This window comes from Podarcis muralis, chromosome 13, assembly GCF_964188315.1.
Source record: "Podarcis muralis chromosome 13, rPodMur119.hap1.1, whole genome shotgun sequence".
NCBI lineage: Eukaryota > Metazoa > Chordata > Lepidosauria > Squamata > Lacertidae > Podarcis > Podarcis muralis.
The window spans coordinates 24,113,771-24,133,564 of NC_135667.1; the positions used below are offsets into that span (position 1 = coordinate 24,113,771).

A 19,794-nucleotide genomic window follows, 5' to 3' on the forward strand; every position below is an offset into this window, starting at 1 on the left:
TCACAGAGAAACCAAAATGCTTGTTTACAAAGCTATTGTACTACCAACCTTACTGTGCTTCAGAAACATGGACCACTTATAAATGCCATCTCCAACTCCTTGAAAGATTCCATCAATGGTGTCTCCAAAAAATTCTACACATCATTTGGGAAGACAGGCAAACTAATACCAGTGTACTGGAAGAAGCAAAGATCACCAATGTCGAAGCAATGATTCTGCAACATCAACTTCATTGGATTGGTCATGTTGTGCGGATGGCTGATTATCGTCTTCCAGAGAAACTGCTCTATTCTGAACTTAAAAATGGAAAGTGTAATGCTGGTGGTCAACAAGAGGTTTAAAGACTGTCTCAAGGCAAATCTAAAAAAATGTAGTATAAACACTGACAACTGGGAAACACTGGCCTGCGAGCGCTCCAATTGGAGAACAGCCTTTACCAAAGGTGTCATGGGCTTTGAAGACACTCAAACTCAGAATGAAAGGGAGAAACAAGCTAAAAGGAAGGCATGCTTGGCAAACCCTCACCATGATCATCTCCCGCCTGGAAACCTATGTCCCAACTGTGGAAGGACGTGTGGATTCAGAATTGGCCTCCACAGTCACTTACAGACTCACTGTTAACACTGTGTTCATGGAAGACAATCTTACTCACCTACAAGTGGTCGCTGAAGAAGAGATTTTCAGTACTGTATCCTGTGGAAAAAAAGGCAACAGGAAGCTGCAATTCTGTGCTCACTAACTTGAAAGTAAGATTAATTAAATTCAGTGGGACTCGTGTCTGAGGAAATATGAGCAGGACTAGGCTATAGGTGAATTTTCCTTTAAACACCACTTTAGGAAATGGCTGTAGTTCTCTGCATTGCCAGCTGGGGGAGCCACAGACCTGCTACATAGTACTCTATACCTATGTCTGTTTTTCCTTTGGTGCAATCTGACAGTTGCAGCAGCTGCCTAGTCAGTTTCTTGGGTGGTGCAACAGTTGCATATTGTGGATTTCAGACCCTTCAAACATCATAGCTGATTTGTTGCATAGTTGGCCAAGAATTTGTGAAGCACTTTCCATTGTTATTGCTGCTGCTGTTGCTTCTGCTGCTGCTGCTGTGGCAGGCATTCAGGAGAATTTTAGCAAACCTATTATGATTTACACTTATAACCTGCTTTTTGACCCTTTTGGAAGCACTTAAGGAGAGAGAAACTAGAAAGCAAGTATGATGTGGGTGATAGCAATAGGACTTAGGACAAATCTGTGTTCAAATTCCTTTATTGTTGTGATGTCTGGTCACCACTTTTCAGCATAACAAATTTACCTCACAGTTTCTTGTGAGGATAAAAATGGGAAAGGGGGAGACCACATACACCTAAGAACCTTTTTCTAGAAATATTACTTGAGGGAAAGAATGTATGAGAATGTAGAAAAATAAAAACAGAACATTAATTCTGAATCCTAAAGTAAATTAAATATAATTATTACACAGTAAGGAAATAATTAAATTTTTCAGCTTTGGTAGGCTCAGTGTGCTTGTATAGCTAATGTATGCATATATAGTCATAGCTTCAGCCTCCTAAAAGAGCCAATGAGGTTCTTCTTGCAGGCTTCCTATAGGCCTCTGTGATAACCAGATGCCTGACTAGATAGGTTTTTAATGTTATAACCGTGTTCCTAATGACAGGTCTCCTTTGGAAGCTTGTTTCACTTTATGTTATCCATGTTTTTGTATACGTAGCCACTATCTAACAGTGGTTTCATTTTCAATACGGTCAAGCACTAATGATACTTTAGTGTTTTCCTAGAAATGCTACAAGCGCTCAGATTCCAGTAATACAATACTGTGAGGTCAGCCAGTATTTTTAATCCCAACAGTGCAGATGAGGGGGGCCTGAGAGTCTGAGGCCTGTCAGAGGCCACACAGCAAGTTCTGGTTGACCTGGAATTCAAACTGGGATCTCATGCTCTGAATAACCATTGCTAGAAGCAGAGGCTAGAGCACATTGTGAACACAGTGGTGGTTTCAGCAAAACCATCATCATCATCATCAACAACAACAACAGCAACAACCCACAGCCTGCCACATAAAGTCACTGGTTTATCTTGGTCTATACATGACTCTAAAACTCCAGCTCAAAATACCAGCTGAGTGTTGATCCCCTCATTACTGTGCCAGGATAATGACCAACAGAAAGCACCCTTGCCAAGGTAAACAGCGCCCAAGTCTGCAGCTGTTGCCTGGAGGTTCATTAGGCAGGAATGTGCCACCCGCCAGCTGGATGGGCTCCAGGGCAGCAAGACTGACGGTTAAGGAGGATCAGTCATGGAATGGAACAATGGGCATCATAATGGGTCCGGTTCCTGACCCATCCTGGGAACCCCCCCCCCCCCGGGATGGAAGCTGCATGAGCCATCTTTGGCTATGGCAACGGAACAATCTTGACTCTAAAGCAGCAAAAGTGTTTATAGGGAGGGGGTTGCCATGGCAGCAGGCCCCAGAGATGACTGGCCTGGATAGTTCACAGGTCGGTGACCAACCTGGGTGAAAACAAAAAAAAATCCTTCCAGTAGCACCTTAAAGACCAACTAAGTTTGTTCTTGGTATGAGCTTTCGTGTGCATGCACACTTCTTCAGATACACACAACCTGGGTGAGTTTATGTAACCCTGCAACCTGGGTGAGTTTATGTAACCCACATCAAAGATGGAGGAGGTGAGGCAATATTAATCAAATGGAGTTATAAACCTCCTGATTAATTAGGCACGGTGGTATCAATCTGGGAAGTTTCTGACAAGGCTCACACCCTAAGGTGCAGCTCAGAGCTCAGGAAAGTCTTCAATTCGGTTGGGAAGATGTTATACACTGCCCACCAAGACACTTCGTCAAATAACAAAAAAGAACCCTATTTCCCATACTTTGGGCAAGACCCAAACATACACACTGGATTGTGATGTGGTAGACCGTTGTGAGGGTTTTTTAGGTGTCTTGCTTGTTCACATGTAAAGTGGTGCAGGTGGGGAGGGGGTTGAGTCCTACTTTTCTAGAAAAAGAGGTGCTGAAACTCACCATTAACACCTGCCTCATTCTCTTAGAATGGCAATGGCACCCACCTGAGGGGTGCCAGAACTGAATCCCAGCAAACTCCAGCTGAAAAAAAAGCCCCCCACGTGGGAGAGAGGAGCTAAATTTCTCTCTTCCTGCATCTTACCTTTCCACTGTTGGTTGTTTCAGGCACTTTGCTCCCTATTCCACCTCCAATAACTGAAGAAAGGGAGAAAACGCCTGGAACAACTGACTGTGAGGTGCTAAGATGCAAAGATGCAATAGGGGGAAAGGTTTAGTGCACGAATGGCTGGTGCTCAGCCTGCAGGGTGTTTGTTGGACTACGGCTCCCATCATCCCTCCTGATCACTGGCCATAATCCCTTGGTCTGATGGGACATGGAGCCCAACGACATTTAGAGCAGGCTTTCTCAACCTCAGCCCTCCAGTTATTTTGAGACTACAATTCCCAGCATCCCTGACCACTGGTCCTGCTAGCTAGGAATCATGGAAGTTGTAGGCCAAAAACATCTGGAGGACCAAGGTTGAAGAAGCCTGACTTAGAGGGCCATTGAATCCCTACCCCGGTTCAATGGATTTCTCCTCCAAGCTTTACTGTAAATACAGCAGCAGCATCAACAGCCTTGATATGTGAACGATGTCCCTTTCATGCGTAATTTTACATACTGAAGTTGACACTGGAGGGGTAAAATTTCCAATTCCCTCTTGAATCTGTCCCCTGAGGCAACTGTTGTACTTTCCTTCCATTAGTTTCCATAACACCATTACTTAATGGTATTATGGATGAGAGGGGGAGAATGCTCTGTCGATGGCAATGTGTTTTACTTCACTTACTCCAAATTGCCTCGTGAGGGGTGGGATAATGTTATTTTGAATGCTCTTAAGCCTGTCCTGCTGCATATGAGGGGGCTGTTTCTGAGCAGGGCTCTGGACGTCTGCCCCCAAATCCTGCCCTGACAGCACATCTGACAAGCCCCACTAAGGAGGAGAAGTTATTTGCCTTTTTCTAGCATTATGCTCCCGGACAGGCAGTAGTGCCTGCTGAAAAAGCTGAGCTCTGCACACCAGGAGAACTTTTCCTCCGCTCCTCTCTTTGCCCCCTTCTCTCCAAGAGCACTAAAGAATTTCAGCGAGTGACTCTCTATGGAAACCCAGACCAAACAAACAGCGCACTGCCCACCTGCCTGTGTAAGCCCCCCCCCCAGACCTTCCCCAGAGGGAGTTTATTGCATTTGTACATCAGTAAGCCACCACTGGCAAAGGGCAAGCCACACGCTAGGCAAAGGCTGCCAAGGAATAAGCAAAGGTCAGGGCAAAAATCTGTTCAGGGAAAATACACATATCAGCAGGCCCTTTTGCAGAAGGCTTCCTGTTGATGCACATCAGGTAAATGGATCTGGTGAGAAGGGGTACTCAATTCTAAGCTTTCAGGGTTCATCCTCAAAATTGCTTAACAGTGGCTGTGTACGCATCGAAGTGTTGATGTACACATCAGTCACGCGGATCCGATTTTTCTGCATGAGCTTTTGTGCATGTTCATCTACACATGACTGCTTTCAGTTGAACACTATCTCCATGTTTCCCATCCACCACAGGAGCAAACTCCCAGGGGCCAAGGGGTCTTTGGCCTCCCTAATAAAATAGAGTTGATGGGCATTGCCATTCAAATGGTATGCATGCACTGTGTCTTGTGATCAATTATGCTGGGCATGGCTTACCTGACCCCTCTCCCAATATTTTATTCAAGTTGGTACTCCTGCCATCCACTCTAATAGGTAGTCCTTGATGGGATATATTTGTGCAGATATATTGTGTGAAATAGCAACTGCATAGTTGCCATATAACATCACCAGCCTTATTCTTCATTACGCAAAGTAGCCCGTACTGTCTAGGTTTTTGTATGGCCTGGTATTTGATGGGCAATGGCTATTCCAAACTTCTGGAATGTGTCACACCCAGATGACTTGGGAAAGGAACACTTTGTGCAATTTGAATTTAGCCAGGGGAAAACAGCACTGCTAAAAAGTACTAGGCTGGCAAAAACAGTGCTTCTTTGGGGCTAGCGTTGCCAGCCTTTGTGACTGCTTTCTTATTTATTTTATATACCATTTATATGCCCAAATGCCCGTAAGTGGTTTACAACTATAAACATAATTAAAATGCACAAGAACATTAAAACATCTTGCTTGCATGTTCAGCCTGTGAAGAAATAGATATTGCAATATGTTGTCCTCTAGTGGAAACTATCCTTGTCAAAGCTACCTTAGAACTTCCCATGCCTTGCGGAAGTGAGAAATGTGAAGAAATTGGGTGATGTTTTTTGGTATATAATATTGGTATATGTTCATATACCAAATATATAATATTTGAAATATAATATAATATAATATAATATAATATAATATAATATAATATAATATAATAGTTATAAACCACCAACTCAGAAAAAATATCAAGGTAGTAAATAAAATCATAAAATACAGAATGACCAAACACCGAATCAAATTACGTGCAGGTCTCACTTTCTGAATGCTTGCTATGCGAAAATTCACTTATCCGAACACAAGGCATTAGTACCCAAACCTTACCATACACACCACCAATTCAGATATCCAAACAGCTGAATCGCTTACTTGTTTGTGCTTTGCTGGTCAGTGGCAGCCATTTTCAGGCTTAAACCAGGCAGGGAGGAAGTGGGAAGAGATCAGACAAATCAGCTTTCCCTTTGTCTCTCATTTGATGGTTGGCTGCAGCTGTTTCAGAAAGAAACCATGGAGGGAGTGAGGAGGGATATTGGACAAATCACAAAATAGAAATGTTACTATAGGAAAGAATGGAAATTGTCAGCTCATTAAGCAAACCACTTGCCTAATGAACAATTTCCTGGGAATGCATTGTGCTTGGAAAGTGGGACTTTTGTGTCAATAATATGAAACAGAAATGGGCAGATCAGGATTCTTTTGATGATCCTTAGATGTTTCTGATTCACAAACAATTAGTGATAGCAAGCCATTGTGTCCTCCTCCTTGTGTCTCAATATTATAAAAATGTAAGAATGTATTTCTGAAGCCCCCATTGGATGATTTGTAGTGTCACACCATACCCCTGGATTTGCACGACACCAGGGAGGGATAGAGGAACAAAAATGAAGGCAGGTGAAATATACTCAGAGTCGCAAAGTGATTTCATGCTCTTTATTCAGCTCATAGTGGTGAGGAGGAATGAATGAATGTCTGAGGGGTCTGCTTTATATACATTATTTACACAATGGGCTGCACATGATTGGCTAATTCTGGAATTCTACTGTAAGCCAATCAGGTTGTGGATTCACTTCTATCTGGAGCATGATTGGGTGGTTCCTGCCAACCAATCATACTGCTGCATTGTTCTAAGACCAATCAGACTGCTGCATTCTGAATCCTATTGTTCTAGGACCAATCAGACTGCTGCAGTTTGGATCCTATTCAATTCAGTACATAACACCCCTCCCCTCTAAGTTCCAGTCCTGCCCGGGAGGTCGCATTCATAGTCCTCAAGGTATGCCGGCGGCCTACGTGTGCGTTGCGGCCTGGGGTGTTCCCTGGTCTGGGGTTCAGGTTCTGGCTCGTGTTCCAAGGATGCTGGCTGTGATGGGGCTGTTTGGTCTGGTGCAACCTGCTCGCTCAGTCGTAGTTCTGGTTCCGGTGTCCTTTCGGCCTCACGGGTCCTCTCTGTATTTACTGATTCTGCCTCTCCTGCTTGCCCTTGCTGCTCTATGGGCCTCACTGCCCCACTGTTCCCTTGGGACTCCTTTGACCTGTCCTCCTCCTCCTGGTTTTCTCCCGGGAATCGTCGCCGTATCTGGTCGCAGTGGCGGCGCCAGCATTGCCCCCCCATCTGTTAGCACCTCGTACGACATGGGGCCAGTGACCCTGGTGACTGTGGCGGGTACCCATGCAGGGCCTGCCCCAAAATTCTTTGCGTACACTGGGTCCTGGGCCTCGAAGGTCCGGGGGTTCCTGCCTTCCCCCACCCCTACCTCATCCTGAGCTCTATCGGGGTGAAGGCGGTCCAATCTGATTGCAAGGCGCCGACCCATTAGTAGTTCAGCGGGGCTCCGGCCAGTCGTTGAGCTGGGGGTGCTGTGCTGTGCTAGAAGGAATGTGGCAAGGCGGTACTCCCAATCCCCTTGCGTCATGCGGCGAAGGGTATCCTTGGTGGTCCGCACCATGCGTTCTGCTTGGCCATTGGTGGCCGGGTGGAATGGTGCTGAACGGATGTGGCGGATGGCGTTCTGCGCTGTGAAGGTTTGGAATTCTCCTGACGTAAATGCAGTCCCGTTGTCTGAGACGAGAGTGTCAGGGAGCCCGTGGGTTGCAAACAGCCTGCGTAGTACCCGGATGGCTGCGGACGTAGAAGTGGACGGTACCAGTGCGACTTCCAGCCATTTGGTGTAGGAGTCCACCACTATGAAGAATGTTTTCCCCTGAAAGGGGCCAGCGAAGTCCACATGCAGGCGTGACCATGGTGCTCGGGCAGACTCCCAGGACTGGACTGGGGCCCTTGGGGGATCTGGGCGGGATTCTTGGCAGGCCTGGCAGTGTTTGACCCAGGCCTCTATCTCTCCGTCGATCCCCGGCCACCACACATAACTCCTGGCAAGGGCTTTCATTCTTACTACCCCTGGGTGTGTCTCGTGTAGGGCTGTGAGGACCCTTTTGCGGAGGGGCTGGGGAACAATGACCCTGCTTCCCCATAACAGGCACCCCTTGTGGGCTGACAGTTCATGTTTGCGGGTTGTGTAGCCGGCGAATTCTGGCCCGGGGCTGCTGCTGGGCCATCCCCTCCACACCCAGTCCAGGACCCGGGAGATGACCCTATCTTTCTTGGAATGGTGTGCGACTTCTTGTGCCTGAATGGGGCGGTCGGGAAGCAGCTCCAGGCTCATAACCTCTTGTGCAGGTGCTGGGTCGGGGCCTGTTTCCGGTAGTGGTAGCCTGCTGAGGGCGTCCGCATGGCCCATCGCCTTCCCAGGGCGGTGAATCAGTGCATACTGGTAGCTGGCAAGGAAAATTGACCACCTGAGGACGCGAGGAGACAGCACTTGGGGGGTCTGCTTTTCGGGGGCAAACAAGCCAAGCAACGGCTTGTGGTCAGTCACCACGGTGAAGGGCCGCCCGTACAAGAAATCATGGAATTTTTTTACTCCCTTCACGATTGCCAGACCCTCCTTGTCGATTTGCGAGTAGTTCCACTCGGTTTCGTTGAGTGTCTGGGAAAAGTATGCCACCGGTACCTCTCTTCCATCCGGGAGTTGGTGTCCCAGGACAGCGCCAATGCCATAGGGTGAGGCGTCGCATGCTAGCACCACCGGCAGCCTCTCGTCGAAGTGTGCCAAGACCGAGTTTGAGACAAGCAAGTCCTTGACTGCCTGGAATGCAGCCTCCTGACGCTGGCCCCACACCCAAGGGGCCCGCTTGTCCAGGAGTCTGTGTAGGGGCTCCGCTACCGCCGCCTTGTGGGGAAGGAAGGAATGGTAAAAGTTCAATAGTCCCAAGAAGGCCTGAAGTTCAGTCTTGTTCTTGGGCGCTGGGGCATCACAAATGGCCCGTACCTTGTCCCCAGTCAGGTGGACCCCTTCTGCGTCCACCATAAATCCCAGAAAGTCCACCTGAGGCACTCCTAGTAGACATTTTTCCAGCTTCACCTTGAGACCCGCCGTCTGGAAACGGTGCAGAACGGTGCGGAGGCGGTCCTCAAACTCCTCTGGTGTGGGCCCGGCAATCAACACATCATCGAAGAAGGGGGTGACACCAGGAATCCCTTTAAGGAGAGAGTCCATTAGATTCTGGAATATGCCTGGTGCCATGCTGACCCCGAATTGCAGCCGCTTTACCCTGAACGCTCCTCTGTGCGTCACAATCGTCTGTGCCTCTGCTGTAGCCTCATCTACTGGCAGCTGTTGATATGCTTGGGCCAAGTCCAGCTTGCCAAAAATTTTCGACCCAGCCAGGGTGGCAAGGACATGGCTGACCACTGGCACTGGGTATGCATGGGCCGTGAGGGCCTTGTTTATGGTACATTTGTAGTCTGCGCAGATGCAGACCGAACCATTAGGCTTGACGGGTGTGATGATTGGGGTTTCCCAGGGGGCATTAGGCACCGGCTCCAGCACTCCTTGCTCCACGAGTCGGTCCAATTCCTCATCTATACCCCCGTTCAGGGCGAACGGGACCCGGCGGGCCTTGAGCCTGACCGGTCGTACTGCGGAGTCAAGCTGTAGAGCAATGGGGGGCCCCGTATACTGTCCCAATTTCCCATCGAAAACCCCCGGAAATTCCTTGCATATGGCGTCCACGTCCACTTGTAAGCTCATGTGGTTCACCCCGGTGATGGCTAGCCCCAGTGGTCCAAACCATGCCAATCCCAGTAAGCTAATGTAGGGGCCCTTGACCACAAGCAAGTCCAGTTGCCGCGTCCGCCCTCGGTATTGCACCCTGAAGGTCCCCACCCCCATTGTGGGGACCTTACGTTTCTGGAAGTCCCGGAGGGTGAATGGGGCTGGCCTGAGTTTGGGACCCCCAGTAGGACAGTTTCCTTAAGGTCCTTGCCGAGATTATGGATAGAGTTGAACCCGTGTCAAGCTCCATGCGGCATGGGGCCCCCTCTATCTGTACCTCTACATAAATTTTCTCTACGTTGGGGTGGGGCAACTGGTATACCTGGAAGTCCGTGAGCTCCGTTGAGTTGCCTTGGTGCGTTGGGCCCCGGGACCTGGGGCTCTTGGATTGGTCATCTGATGCCTGGCGTCGGGTGGGCCGAGCCCGACACACCTGGGCGATGTGTCCCAATTTTCTGCACTGCCTGCACTCTGTGTTGCGGAAACGGCAGGTCCTCCTCTCGTGACTTTCTCCACAGCTTGCGCAGTTCCCTCCTTCTCGTCGAGGCAGCTGTGGTATGTGGGCTGCTTGAGTGCGCTGCTGTACTCTGTGCACCTCCTCCCTGTCGGATCCTGAGTTGTCGGTGAGGTCTTCGTGGTGGACCCTCGGTTGGGACGGCTGGCTCGGCCGTGCCTCTTGCGTTGACCTCTCGGCAGCTTCCGTTGCCAGGGCCTCCTCCAGAGCGACCTGGAACGTTAGGTTCTTCTTAGCGTAGAGGCGTCGTTGCAGCTTCTCATCCTTCAGGCCACCGACGAGGCGGTCACGAAGCATGTTCTCCAGCTCTGAGAAGTTGCAGAACCGGGCAGCTTGGCGGAGAGAGGTCACAAACCCAGTTATGGTTTCCCCAGGGGCTTGCCGCTTTGCGTAGAAGGCATTTCGACAAGCCACCACTGAGGGCTGTGGCGAAAAGTGCCCCTTCAGCTGTTCCATTATTGTTTTGTATGGAACAGTAGCGACGTCTTCAGGCGCAAGGAGAGCCCGGGCGATTTCAAACGTCTCCTCTCCGCAGACGCTGAAGAATATCGCCCTCTTCTTGGTGTCTTCTTCGTCGGTGACCCCTTTGGCTTCTAGGAGGAAGGTGAAACGGGAGGCGTACGCTTCCCAGTCTCCAGATGCTGGGTTGAACGGCGAGAAGCTGCTGTCGGTTGCCATTCTGAGTTCCTTGTGTCCCGGAGCTGAAGCCTGGATACACGGTGCGAGGCAGCGGTGCGGCAGGTGGCGGTGCTGCGGTGCTGTGTGTGGCAGTCAGCTCAGCGGGATCCCATCCTCGTCGCCAGTGAAATATACTCAGAGTCGCAAAGTGATTTCATGCTCTTTATTCAGCTCATAGTGGTGAGGAGGAATGAATGAATGTCTGAGGGGTCTGCTTTATATACATTATTTACACAATGGGCTGCACACGATTGGCTAATTCTGGAATTCTACTGTAAGCCAATCAGGTTGTGGATTCACTTCTATCGAGCATGATTGGGTGGTTCCTGCCAACCAATCATACTGCTGCATTGTTCTAAGACCAATCAGACTGCTGCATTCTGAATCCTATTGTTCTAGGACCAATCAGACTGCTGCCTTTTGGATCCTATTGTTCTAGGACCAATCAGACTGCTGCAGTTTGGATCCTATTCAATTAAGTACATAACAGCAGGTTGTACAATACTAGTGGCCATGGCATGGGAGCAGGAAGGGATGGAGAGGGGGGAAATGATGGTTTGAAACAATGGCAGAGGTTTGACTAAAGTGAGAGTGGAGAAACACCGAACACCTTTAAACAACAGGAGTTTGAATAAAGCAGGAAGAAATGGAGGGGGAAATGGCAATACTAAATGGCAGAGGCTTGAGCAGAGCAAGCAAGGGTGATACTGAGGGAAAGAGATGGCAGTTTAAAACAAGGTTTGAGCAAGAAGGGAGTTGCGAAAGACTCTGTTGTGTTAGTTTTTCAGTGTTAGTTTTTAAACCTCGGTGTCTCTCTATCCCTGCTTTTCTCAATCTTTTGCATTATTTAAGTACAGTGAGATTGTGGGAGGGGCCCCAAAATTGGTAAGACTGGAAAAAGGAACTCACAGAAGCCTGTAGCTTTAAGAAAATGCCAAGAAAAAGCTTAGAAACTGCTGAAAAAGCTTTTGTTATGCACGCGTCCTTTCCCATGGGAAGAGAAGAAGCAAACATTTTCATCACAGAACATACACAGCTATACGCGTAGGTTCAACAAAGCACAATCGATTTTGCTATAAACATGTAACACAGTGTTTCTATATGGAGGCCGTATACATGAGAGTAAAACAGCCGGTGCTTATGCTTAGCTTGCGCAAGCGCACTAACATGAAATGTATCCAACAACTAGGATGAGGTAATGGGAAAATGTTTCTATGCATATGATTGGAGAAAATTGAAATGTTTTCTGTAAAAATCTTATAAATATCACCCCCAGGCATCAGAGTCGTGGTTGCAGTTTTTGCGGAACGATCCGACTGTAACCGATTGCTTGGAAAGTAATAAATCAATGGACTCTTGATCTCCTCCTGGCTCCTAAGTTTTATTGGCCACAGACATAGGAGTTTTTAATAGCCTTTGAGGGCTTGCAACAAGATGAAAGAGACCTTGAAAGATTGGAAGGCTGTTTTAAATTTCTACTTCTTCTATTCCACAGCTCTCAAATACTCCATAGTACTATCCCATAATCATGTATTTCACTCCTGGTTGTCTTCAGCATGAAGTTCCAGCTTCAGTGTAGTAATTTAAAACAGATACTTTGTCAACAAGCAAACACCCATATATGCTCAACATCCATCAACTGGACTTAACATTTTCTAACTGAATAAGCTAACTGACAGGATTGCTCTTAAATAAGATTCTATTCTAATCATATTAAAGATGCAATGACTTATATCAGCATGGGGTGGGATGCCCAAAGGGAGTTGCAGAATATGAGAGAGGAGGAGGCATGGAAATTGAGGGTGGTCTGTGCATAAGGGAGACTTGAAAAAAGGAGGAAGAGCTAGGGAAAGGAGGTGAAGGCAATTGCGTGTGTGAGAGCCTGTGTGCATGCGCACAAATGGGACTGCACAACTCTGGAAGATGTGGAAATGAGAGATCTCTATGTGCAAGGGAGAGTTGAGGCAAGTAAGGAGGGCTGAGAGAAAAAAATAACGAATGAGGGTGCAAAGCAGGTTGCAAAAAAAGGAGGGAGCAGGATGCATGTGATTGGGTTGAAGATGAAAGCAGGGGCATGAAGGGGTCTGCAGAATAGGAAAGTAGCTTCATAAATACAGTAAGTGGAAGAGAAAAGGGTGTTTAGTAGTTGCAATGGGTGGGAGGAGGAAGATGCAGGGTGGTTTTTGTGCGGGGGAGGGGGGTGCACAAAAGGAAGAAGGGAAGAGGCATGGCCATGGAGGTGAAGGGGGAAATGGGTACAAAGTGGGACTGCAGAATTGAAAAGTGGCTTCGGAAATGGGGTTGGGCAAGTGCAAAGCAAGGGAAGCTCTAGGGGTTTGGTGTGGGAGGAATGATGGGAGTTAGTGAGCAGAGTGAGCTGGTGCACAGCCCCTAGTAAGTTAAATATTATCTCTCAGGCTTAGTGCTTGTCACCAATAATTATTATTTGGTTTGATGTGCTCTGGAATGGGTTGTAGGTTGAGGCTGGGGCAGCGACCAGCTGCCTGGCAAGTTATGAAAAGATGGATCTCTAAGGGCACAGTGGCCTTTCTTCTCTGGCCTGATACACTTTGTCTCATCAAAGCTCAGCCACCACCGGGCCTTTGAAGAGCGAGAAGAGACAAGCACTTCTTTCCAGGAACATCTGGGACACATAGACATATGCGTAGCAGCAGCTGGGCAAGCGTAGGTAAAAATAACCTTGTTAAGTGGCTGCTAATCCTGCCCCATGGAACTGCCTGGACTCCAGAGCCCTGACCTTTTGGGGCAGAGAAGAGATGAGAGGGGGTGGCTTGGCCGCCTTCCCTATTTATGCGACTAGACTGAACCAGATGGGAAGTGGCTGCTATAAAAGGCTCCATGAGGATCTCCACGTGGCAGGTCCCAAACAGACAGACAGACAGCAAGTCAGTCAACAAAACACTCTGAAAGGAAGAAGCACAAGTGCCCCAGCGCCATTGTGGCAGGTAAGTGCGTGTCTTAGAGGCCTGGTAGGTAGGTAAGCCTAAAGGTTTAGAGTGCTCTTTGCAATTCCTGTAACTGTAATTCAGGTGCAAAACTGACAGGCTAGGAAGTGCATTTGACTTTAACTGGGTAATCAGAAGCATGTTCCACTGAATTCAAGACTTACTCCTATGCATGAGATTGCAACCTAAGTATCTTTCTCTTGCTTTATACCCTGCACCAAGGGAGGAAGACATATAGAGCCACTTGCAGAAAAATGTATTTTTTATAGGCACTGCTATTTTTCTAGAAAATGAGGTGCTGGAACTCACCATGAATGTCTCCCTTGTTCTCGAAAGGTGTTGGAACTGAATTCTGGTGAGTTCCAGCTGAAGAGGGGGAAAAGCCCTGATTATAGGAATGCTTTTGTGTTGTGTGAAGCTAAAACATCCTTAAGTTATTCCCCACCCCCGCCATCCCAGTCCTCAGTTTCGTCTTAATCAGACTCTCTGCCCCCTTAGTGTTTCCCCCAGATCCCAAATATGTGAGCATTGGTTGTGGTTGCTCTGTGAACAAAAGCACTCTGCACACTGTTAGAGGGGCTTCTTTCTTTACACTCTCCAAGTCAGAACTCCAGCATCATAAACCGTTTTTGCAATCATCCCTCATAAGGCACAGGACTCTGCACTGAGTCTCGTTTTGTGACTTGCTCCACCGGAGTTGGGCAGCATCTGGCTGTCCTTCAGAGGCAGCTGATGCAAAGCCCAATACCTGGGGTGTCTGGTTATGTAAACACTCTGGTGTCATCATTTCTGATTCTGTGCCAAAAAACGGAATCATTGCTCTCACATGGCAATACATGCTGTTTCGGAATGACCAAGGCATAGCAGGAGCAAGGAAGTGCGGGGAGAGAAAACGTCATGTTGGGTAACAAATGACCCCACTTTCCATAGGAAGGAAGGAACCATCTGCAGTAGTGAGATAACATAATTACGGTTGCCTTGCGCTGTCTGAACCTATCAAGGTGAATGAGCAATTGTGCAGTCTTTACAGTGTTGCAGGCCTTTCCCCCTGTGTTATGCAGTATGGTCTATTTTCATGAGAGTCTGTTTCATGGAAATGGCTATTCCTAGATCTTCTGTTTATTTCGGAAGGCACAGGAAAAATGCCTCTCCAATTATTTCTTTCTTATTGGGCCTTTTGCCTTCAATGCAGAAGGGTGACCCCTGCCCCAATACCTGCTATGCATTTTAGTCACCTAGCACCCACAAAAAAAAGTGTACATGCAGGAGGGTACATTGGCAGTTGGTCAGTGGTCTTTTTTGCATTCACCCCAAGTCTCTTCTGTCTCTCCTCCTGAACAGCCATGAAGCTTGTCTCTGGTGACATCGCAAAACGACTTGAAGAGATGGTGTTGTTGACTTCTCAGAACCTGCCCCAGGTGGAGGTGGCTTCGAGTTACACTGTCCTCCGAGAGCTTGGCAGTGGCTCCTATGGGCATGTGCTGATGGCAGTCCACCAACGCCAAGGTAGGTCAGAACCCAAGTCCCCATGCACTGTGCTAAACCGGCATAGCATGGGGACTCGCTTCCATGGTGCTGGAAATTGTGTCTGCACAGATGCAGATGCCGAAAAACGCGGGCACCCTCACTTACGTGCACATGCAATCTGGCCCACGGAGGGATCTCTGCTGGAGTGAACTGGCCCAGGCGAGGTAAACCTTGCCAACCCCTGGTGTAAGATATGTGTGTAAATCAGTCGATGTTATTCTACCTGAAGGAAGGGGCTGAGAAGGTTCTTCTAGATTGTTGGTGAAATGGCCGTTAGAAAGTGTCAGTTGAATAGATTTCTGGGGTGAGAGTGGAGAGTCCATCTAAAGAGAGCTAACAGGATCCTTTCTGAGGAGAGCAGAACTCATCCGTTCCCAGTTCTGGGAAGCTTGCATTCTACTCTGAAGAAATGTAGCTCTGTCTGTCTCCTGAAAAAGAAGAAATAGCTGCATCTCTTTTTTTGCTAGTCTACCCAACACAAGGAAATGTACGTGCCACTTCCATTTTCGGAGAAAATAGGGGATGTTGTTATACCTGCAGAATGGTGAACGTAGTCTCCTATTATCTTTGAATTATTCTCTCCATTACTGTTTCAAGGGTGATTTTCAAGAATTGGGATGGACCCTAACTCTGTAGTTGCAATTATACTCTAATCCTGTACTTGCTTACATCATTGGGATTTATTTCTGGTACTGAGTAGACATATATAGGATTGCTCTGTAGATCCTTCTAAAATCAATGGGAAATGAAGTCATGGTTGATTTGTCTGGTTGAAATAAGTTATACTGGATCTAAAGCAGCATCATTTAAATCAATAGCATGTTGTTGTTTTGCTGAAAAGAATTGTGTTCGCTTTTGTACCACAAGAGCAAAATGTGAGACTAGCTTGTTTGATGTGGAATGTCCTTGGGGGGCACTCAAGTCCTTTATATTTTCTCCTCTCTTTCGGGGGCCAAGGGTCTCTTGGCTGCCTCCCGATTGCCATTGTTTTGTGGGAGGGATCCAAGCACATTTCATAAATTTAGTTTGGCACATTTAGGTGAACTGATGCACTCTGTTGCCCAGCACAATAAATCCACTTTAAATAAGAAACAGACTTTTTCCCACTATGAAAGTGGCAGGGAAGAACATTGGAGAGTGTAGAATAAAAGAACAATTAATGGGAAGACTGATAAGGACTCCTTAAGCAAATCAAGATTAATGCAGAATAATTGCTCATTGTCCTATAACTGCCCTGCAAACAAATCAGCACAAATGCTTAATAAGTAAAAATCAGACATAGTCTAACCTCCATGTAAGCTTTGTGTCAGCAAATCAGGATGAATGCTTAATAAATTGGTCATCTGGAGGAACCAATTATCTTCTCTCTTGCAGGAACACCCATGGCACTGAAATTCGTACACAAGAAGGCTACAGAATTGCTAGATTTCGTGAATGAATACTGCATTGCGCTGACTTTGGGGGCCCATCCCTGCATTGCCACTGCCCTTGGGATTGCTTTCCAGACCCCCAAACACTACGTCTTTGCACAGGAGTTGGCTTTGGCCAGTGACCTCTTCTCGCTCATGGTGCCACAGGTAACAAACCCACCAGGCATGGACCCAGACCACTTATGTCTTCTGTAGTTGGCAGCTTTCCACCCCATTCCATGCTTTTCGAAAAGTTATGGTGGGGGAGAAAGATGTGAGAGAATGGAGTTTCTTTGCTTGTATGCTCCTTTCCCCGCTACTCCCAAGTCATTTCAAATCATGGAATAGTACCAAGCTGGTTTTCACTGTCAGGACCACCTGTAGTAATAAGATTGCCTATGAGTTGCAGCTGATTACTCTGTTGGTTAAATCTGCATATAGGTCAAAACAATATCTCTGAAGCGGGAAGCATGCTGTCTTTAGTTTACAGCAGCAAACATCTTTTAATAAGAGGCATTCCTCCTGCATGAGATGGGACAATGCTTCTTCGAATATGGTACTCACCATATGTAGTTTTTATAAACACTTGTATTTTTTGCATTTTTAAAAAAGTCTTCTGCTTGTTTAATCAAGTGGGCTTTTTAGACAAAGGTACAGTTGAGCTTTCTAACTACTCTTCATGCTTGAGAAATTAGAAACATATTTTAAAAGCTTCCCTGCATGCTGTCTTTTTTATGTGATACCAAACGCAATACTTACAACACATGATCACAGAAACACAAGATACAGCCAGCCTTACAAGTGCGTATGCACTATTTTCTTCCTCATCGGCTCCTTTTCAAGTTGCTTTCTGGAAAGCTGCCTGAGAGCGAGTGCTTCAAAAGACTAGATGGAGTGCATCCACTCATCTTGACTTCGACAACTGAGCTGAATGGAAGTTGTTAATGCAAAGGGGATCAATCATGAACCTTGAAAGAAGACCCCAAGCATTGTTGTTGTTGTTTAGTCATTTAGTCGTGTCCTACTCTTTGTGACCCCATGGACCAGAGCACGCAAGGCACTCCTGTCTTCCACTGCCTCCCGCAGTTTGGTCAAACTCATGCTGGTAGCTTCGAGAACACTGTCCAACCATCTTGTCCTCTATCGTCCCCTTCTCCTTGTGCCCTCCATCTTTCCCAACATCAGGGTCTTTTCCAGGGAGTCTTCTCTTCTCATGATGTGGCCAAAGGATTGGAGCCTCAGCTTCAGGATCTGTCCTTCCAGTGGGCACTTGGGGCATATAACTGCCCTAAGACTTCCCACAATATAATCTCTCCCTGCTTGAGCACACTAGAGAATGGGGTTGGGCAATATATCATCCAAAACCAGTTTGAATCCATACTGTGATATTAGTTCCATAATTTTTGACCTGAAAATATATTGTGAATCATAATGTGTTTGTGTGCTATGCAAAAATCACATGTGGGAAAACCCATGATGCCAGCCAATGCCTCTACATACATTTCAGACACTGTGATATATCACAATGTTGAAAACCAGGTATCCCTCAGCCCTACTCTTTATCTCTACATAGTTTTATCCTTATTTCAGACATTATGATATATTGGTATATCACAATATTTAGCTGGTGATATATCATGATGTTGAAAACCAGTTAGCGCCTAGCCCTACCAGAGAACTGAGGAATGGAGCCTGGAGATGTTTCTACCTTCAGGGAATTTGTGTGGCTGCACACATGACTTTCAACTCTCCCTTTCTTCCTCCAGGTTGGTGTGCCTGAGCAGCGGGTCAAGCGCTGCGCCCTGCAGCTTGCCAGTGCCCTCGAGTACATGGAAACGAAGGGGCTGGTGCACCGCGACGTCAAGCCAGAGAACGTGCTGCTGTGTGACCCGGAGTGCCGCCGCATCAAGCTGACCGACTTTGGGCTGAGCTGCCCACGAGGCCGGGCCATTGAGGCTTTGCCAGAGAGCCTGCCATACACGGCCCCCGAGTTGAGCGCGCTGGGCCCCAAAGCTCGTTTGGAGGCCCAGCCCAGCCTTGACACATGGTCCCTGGGAGTGCTGCTCTTCTGCGTGCTAACTGGCTACTTCCCCTGGCTCACAGCTGTACCCGCTGACCGGTACTACCGCAGCTTTGTCTGCTGGCATCGCAGCCCCCGCTTTTCCCCGCACCCACCCCATTGGGGGCGTTTTACTCCCCAGGCATTGGAGATGCTGCGGGGACTGTTGATGCCCAATGCGGCTCAGCGTAGCCCAGCCAAGGAGGTGATGAATTATATCAAAGTGCCTTGGTTGCTCCCAGAGGCCCAGAGCTGTGTTCGGCCTAGCAGAGATCTTCTTGGCACCAGCCGGCGCTGCTAATAATCTAGGCCATATGTGTGAAGCAGGAAGCGGTGGCACCAATCCCAAACCTAGCCTTAGCCATTGAGGGACCAAAGACACCATGCACATCACCAGACCAAAACACCTCATTGTTCCTGAGGGCAAAGAGAAAGCACAGTCAAGCTAGGGAAACAGAAAAAAAGACTGTTATCCTCAGAAAACAGAGCAAGCTGCCAGCAGGGCAGGGCAGGAAAAACTTTAGGGAATCATTCCTCTCCCACATATGTGATTTTCATCTTAGGAGGGTCGCTCTCCAGTCCTGATTCTGGATCAGAGATTCAAAAGACTTGATTTCAGTCCCTCCTGGGTCAATAACTGGCCACTTCATTGAATGGAAAAGAACCAAATAGACTTACATCTAAAAGGCAACGAAACCTTGGTGTCTGTCACTCACCCTGAATTAGACGAAATGGGGGTGGACTAAAATTATGTGTGACTAGATTGGGAATGAGGGGCCAACAACAATGGTCAGATTTACGAGACTTCTGTATGGTTGTCAATCATGGTGACCACAAAGTCTGCTGATGTGACAGTGGACATTGCTGAGCAGTTAACGCTGCTCTTTGTGCTCTTTCCAGCCACCATGGATGGACTGTCTCTTGACAAGTCATATCCAACGGAGAGAGAGAGTGATGCAGAAGAGATGTAAGGAACAATTTGATCTTTGACTAGCAGTCACCAAGGAGACAATTTGGAGGTCTAGAATTGATGTTGCTGTGGATCTAGCAATGTTTTGCTGGAAAGCCACCCAGAGTGGCTGGGACAACCCAGTCAGATGGGTGGCATAGAATTAAGAGCATTAGTAGTAGTAGTAGTAGTAGTAGTAGTAGTAGTAGTAGTATTGCCTGCCTATATGCTTGTTTATATGCTGCTGTGATACCCATTCAACTTG

The 19,794-nt window shown here is 47.5% G+C and overlaps 1 protein-coding gene and 1 long non-coding RNA gene across 2 annotated transcripts; one reads left to right on the forward strand and one right to left on the reverse strand.

Moving 5' to 3' along the window:
- Positions 1–246: 246 nt before the first annotated feature.
- Positions 247–14,591, reverse strand: LOC144325109 (uncharacterized). Its single transcript, XR_013390399.1, has 3 exons — positions 13,895–14,591; positions 5,682–5,801; positions 247–693 (listed from the first exon to the last, which is right to left on the reverse strand). It is a non-coding gene; the product is annotated as an uncharacterized LOC144325109 (long non-coding RNA).
- On the forward strand, positions 13,441–18,991 carry LOC114581732 (serine/threonine-protein kinase SBK1-like). Its single transcript, XM_028702233.2, has 4 exons — positions 13,441–13,585; positions 14,927–15,091; positions 16,487–16,689; positions 18,288–18,991. Exons 2-4 carry the CDS (start codon positions 14,929–14,931, stop codon positions 18,879–18,881), a joined length of 960 nt encoding a protein of 319 aa, XP_028558066.2. The 5' UTR covers positions 13,441–13,585; positions 14,927–14,928; the 3' UTR covers positions 18,882–18,991.
- The last annotated feature ends 803 nt before the right edge of the window (positions 18,992–19,794 follow it).

What these genes read in the sequence shown, in the direction of transcription:
- LOC114581732 (XM_028702233.2), top strand. Translation starts at nt 14,929, where the DNA reads ATGAAGCTTGTCTCTGGTGACATCGCAAAACGACTTGAAGAGATGGTG. An exon ending in GGCAGTCCACCAACGCCAAG is followed by an intron (nt 15,092 to 16,486) that starts GTAGGTCAGAAC and finishes TCTCTCTTGCAG; the next exon opens with GAACACCCATGGCACTGAAA. An exon ending in TCTCGCTCATGGTGCCACAG is followed by an intron (nt 16,690 to 18,287) that starts GTAACAAACCCA and finishes TTCTTCCTCCAG; the next exon opens with GTTGGTGTGCCTGAGCAGCG.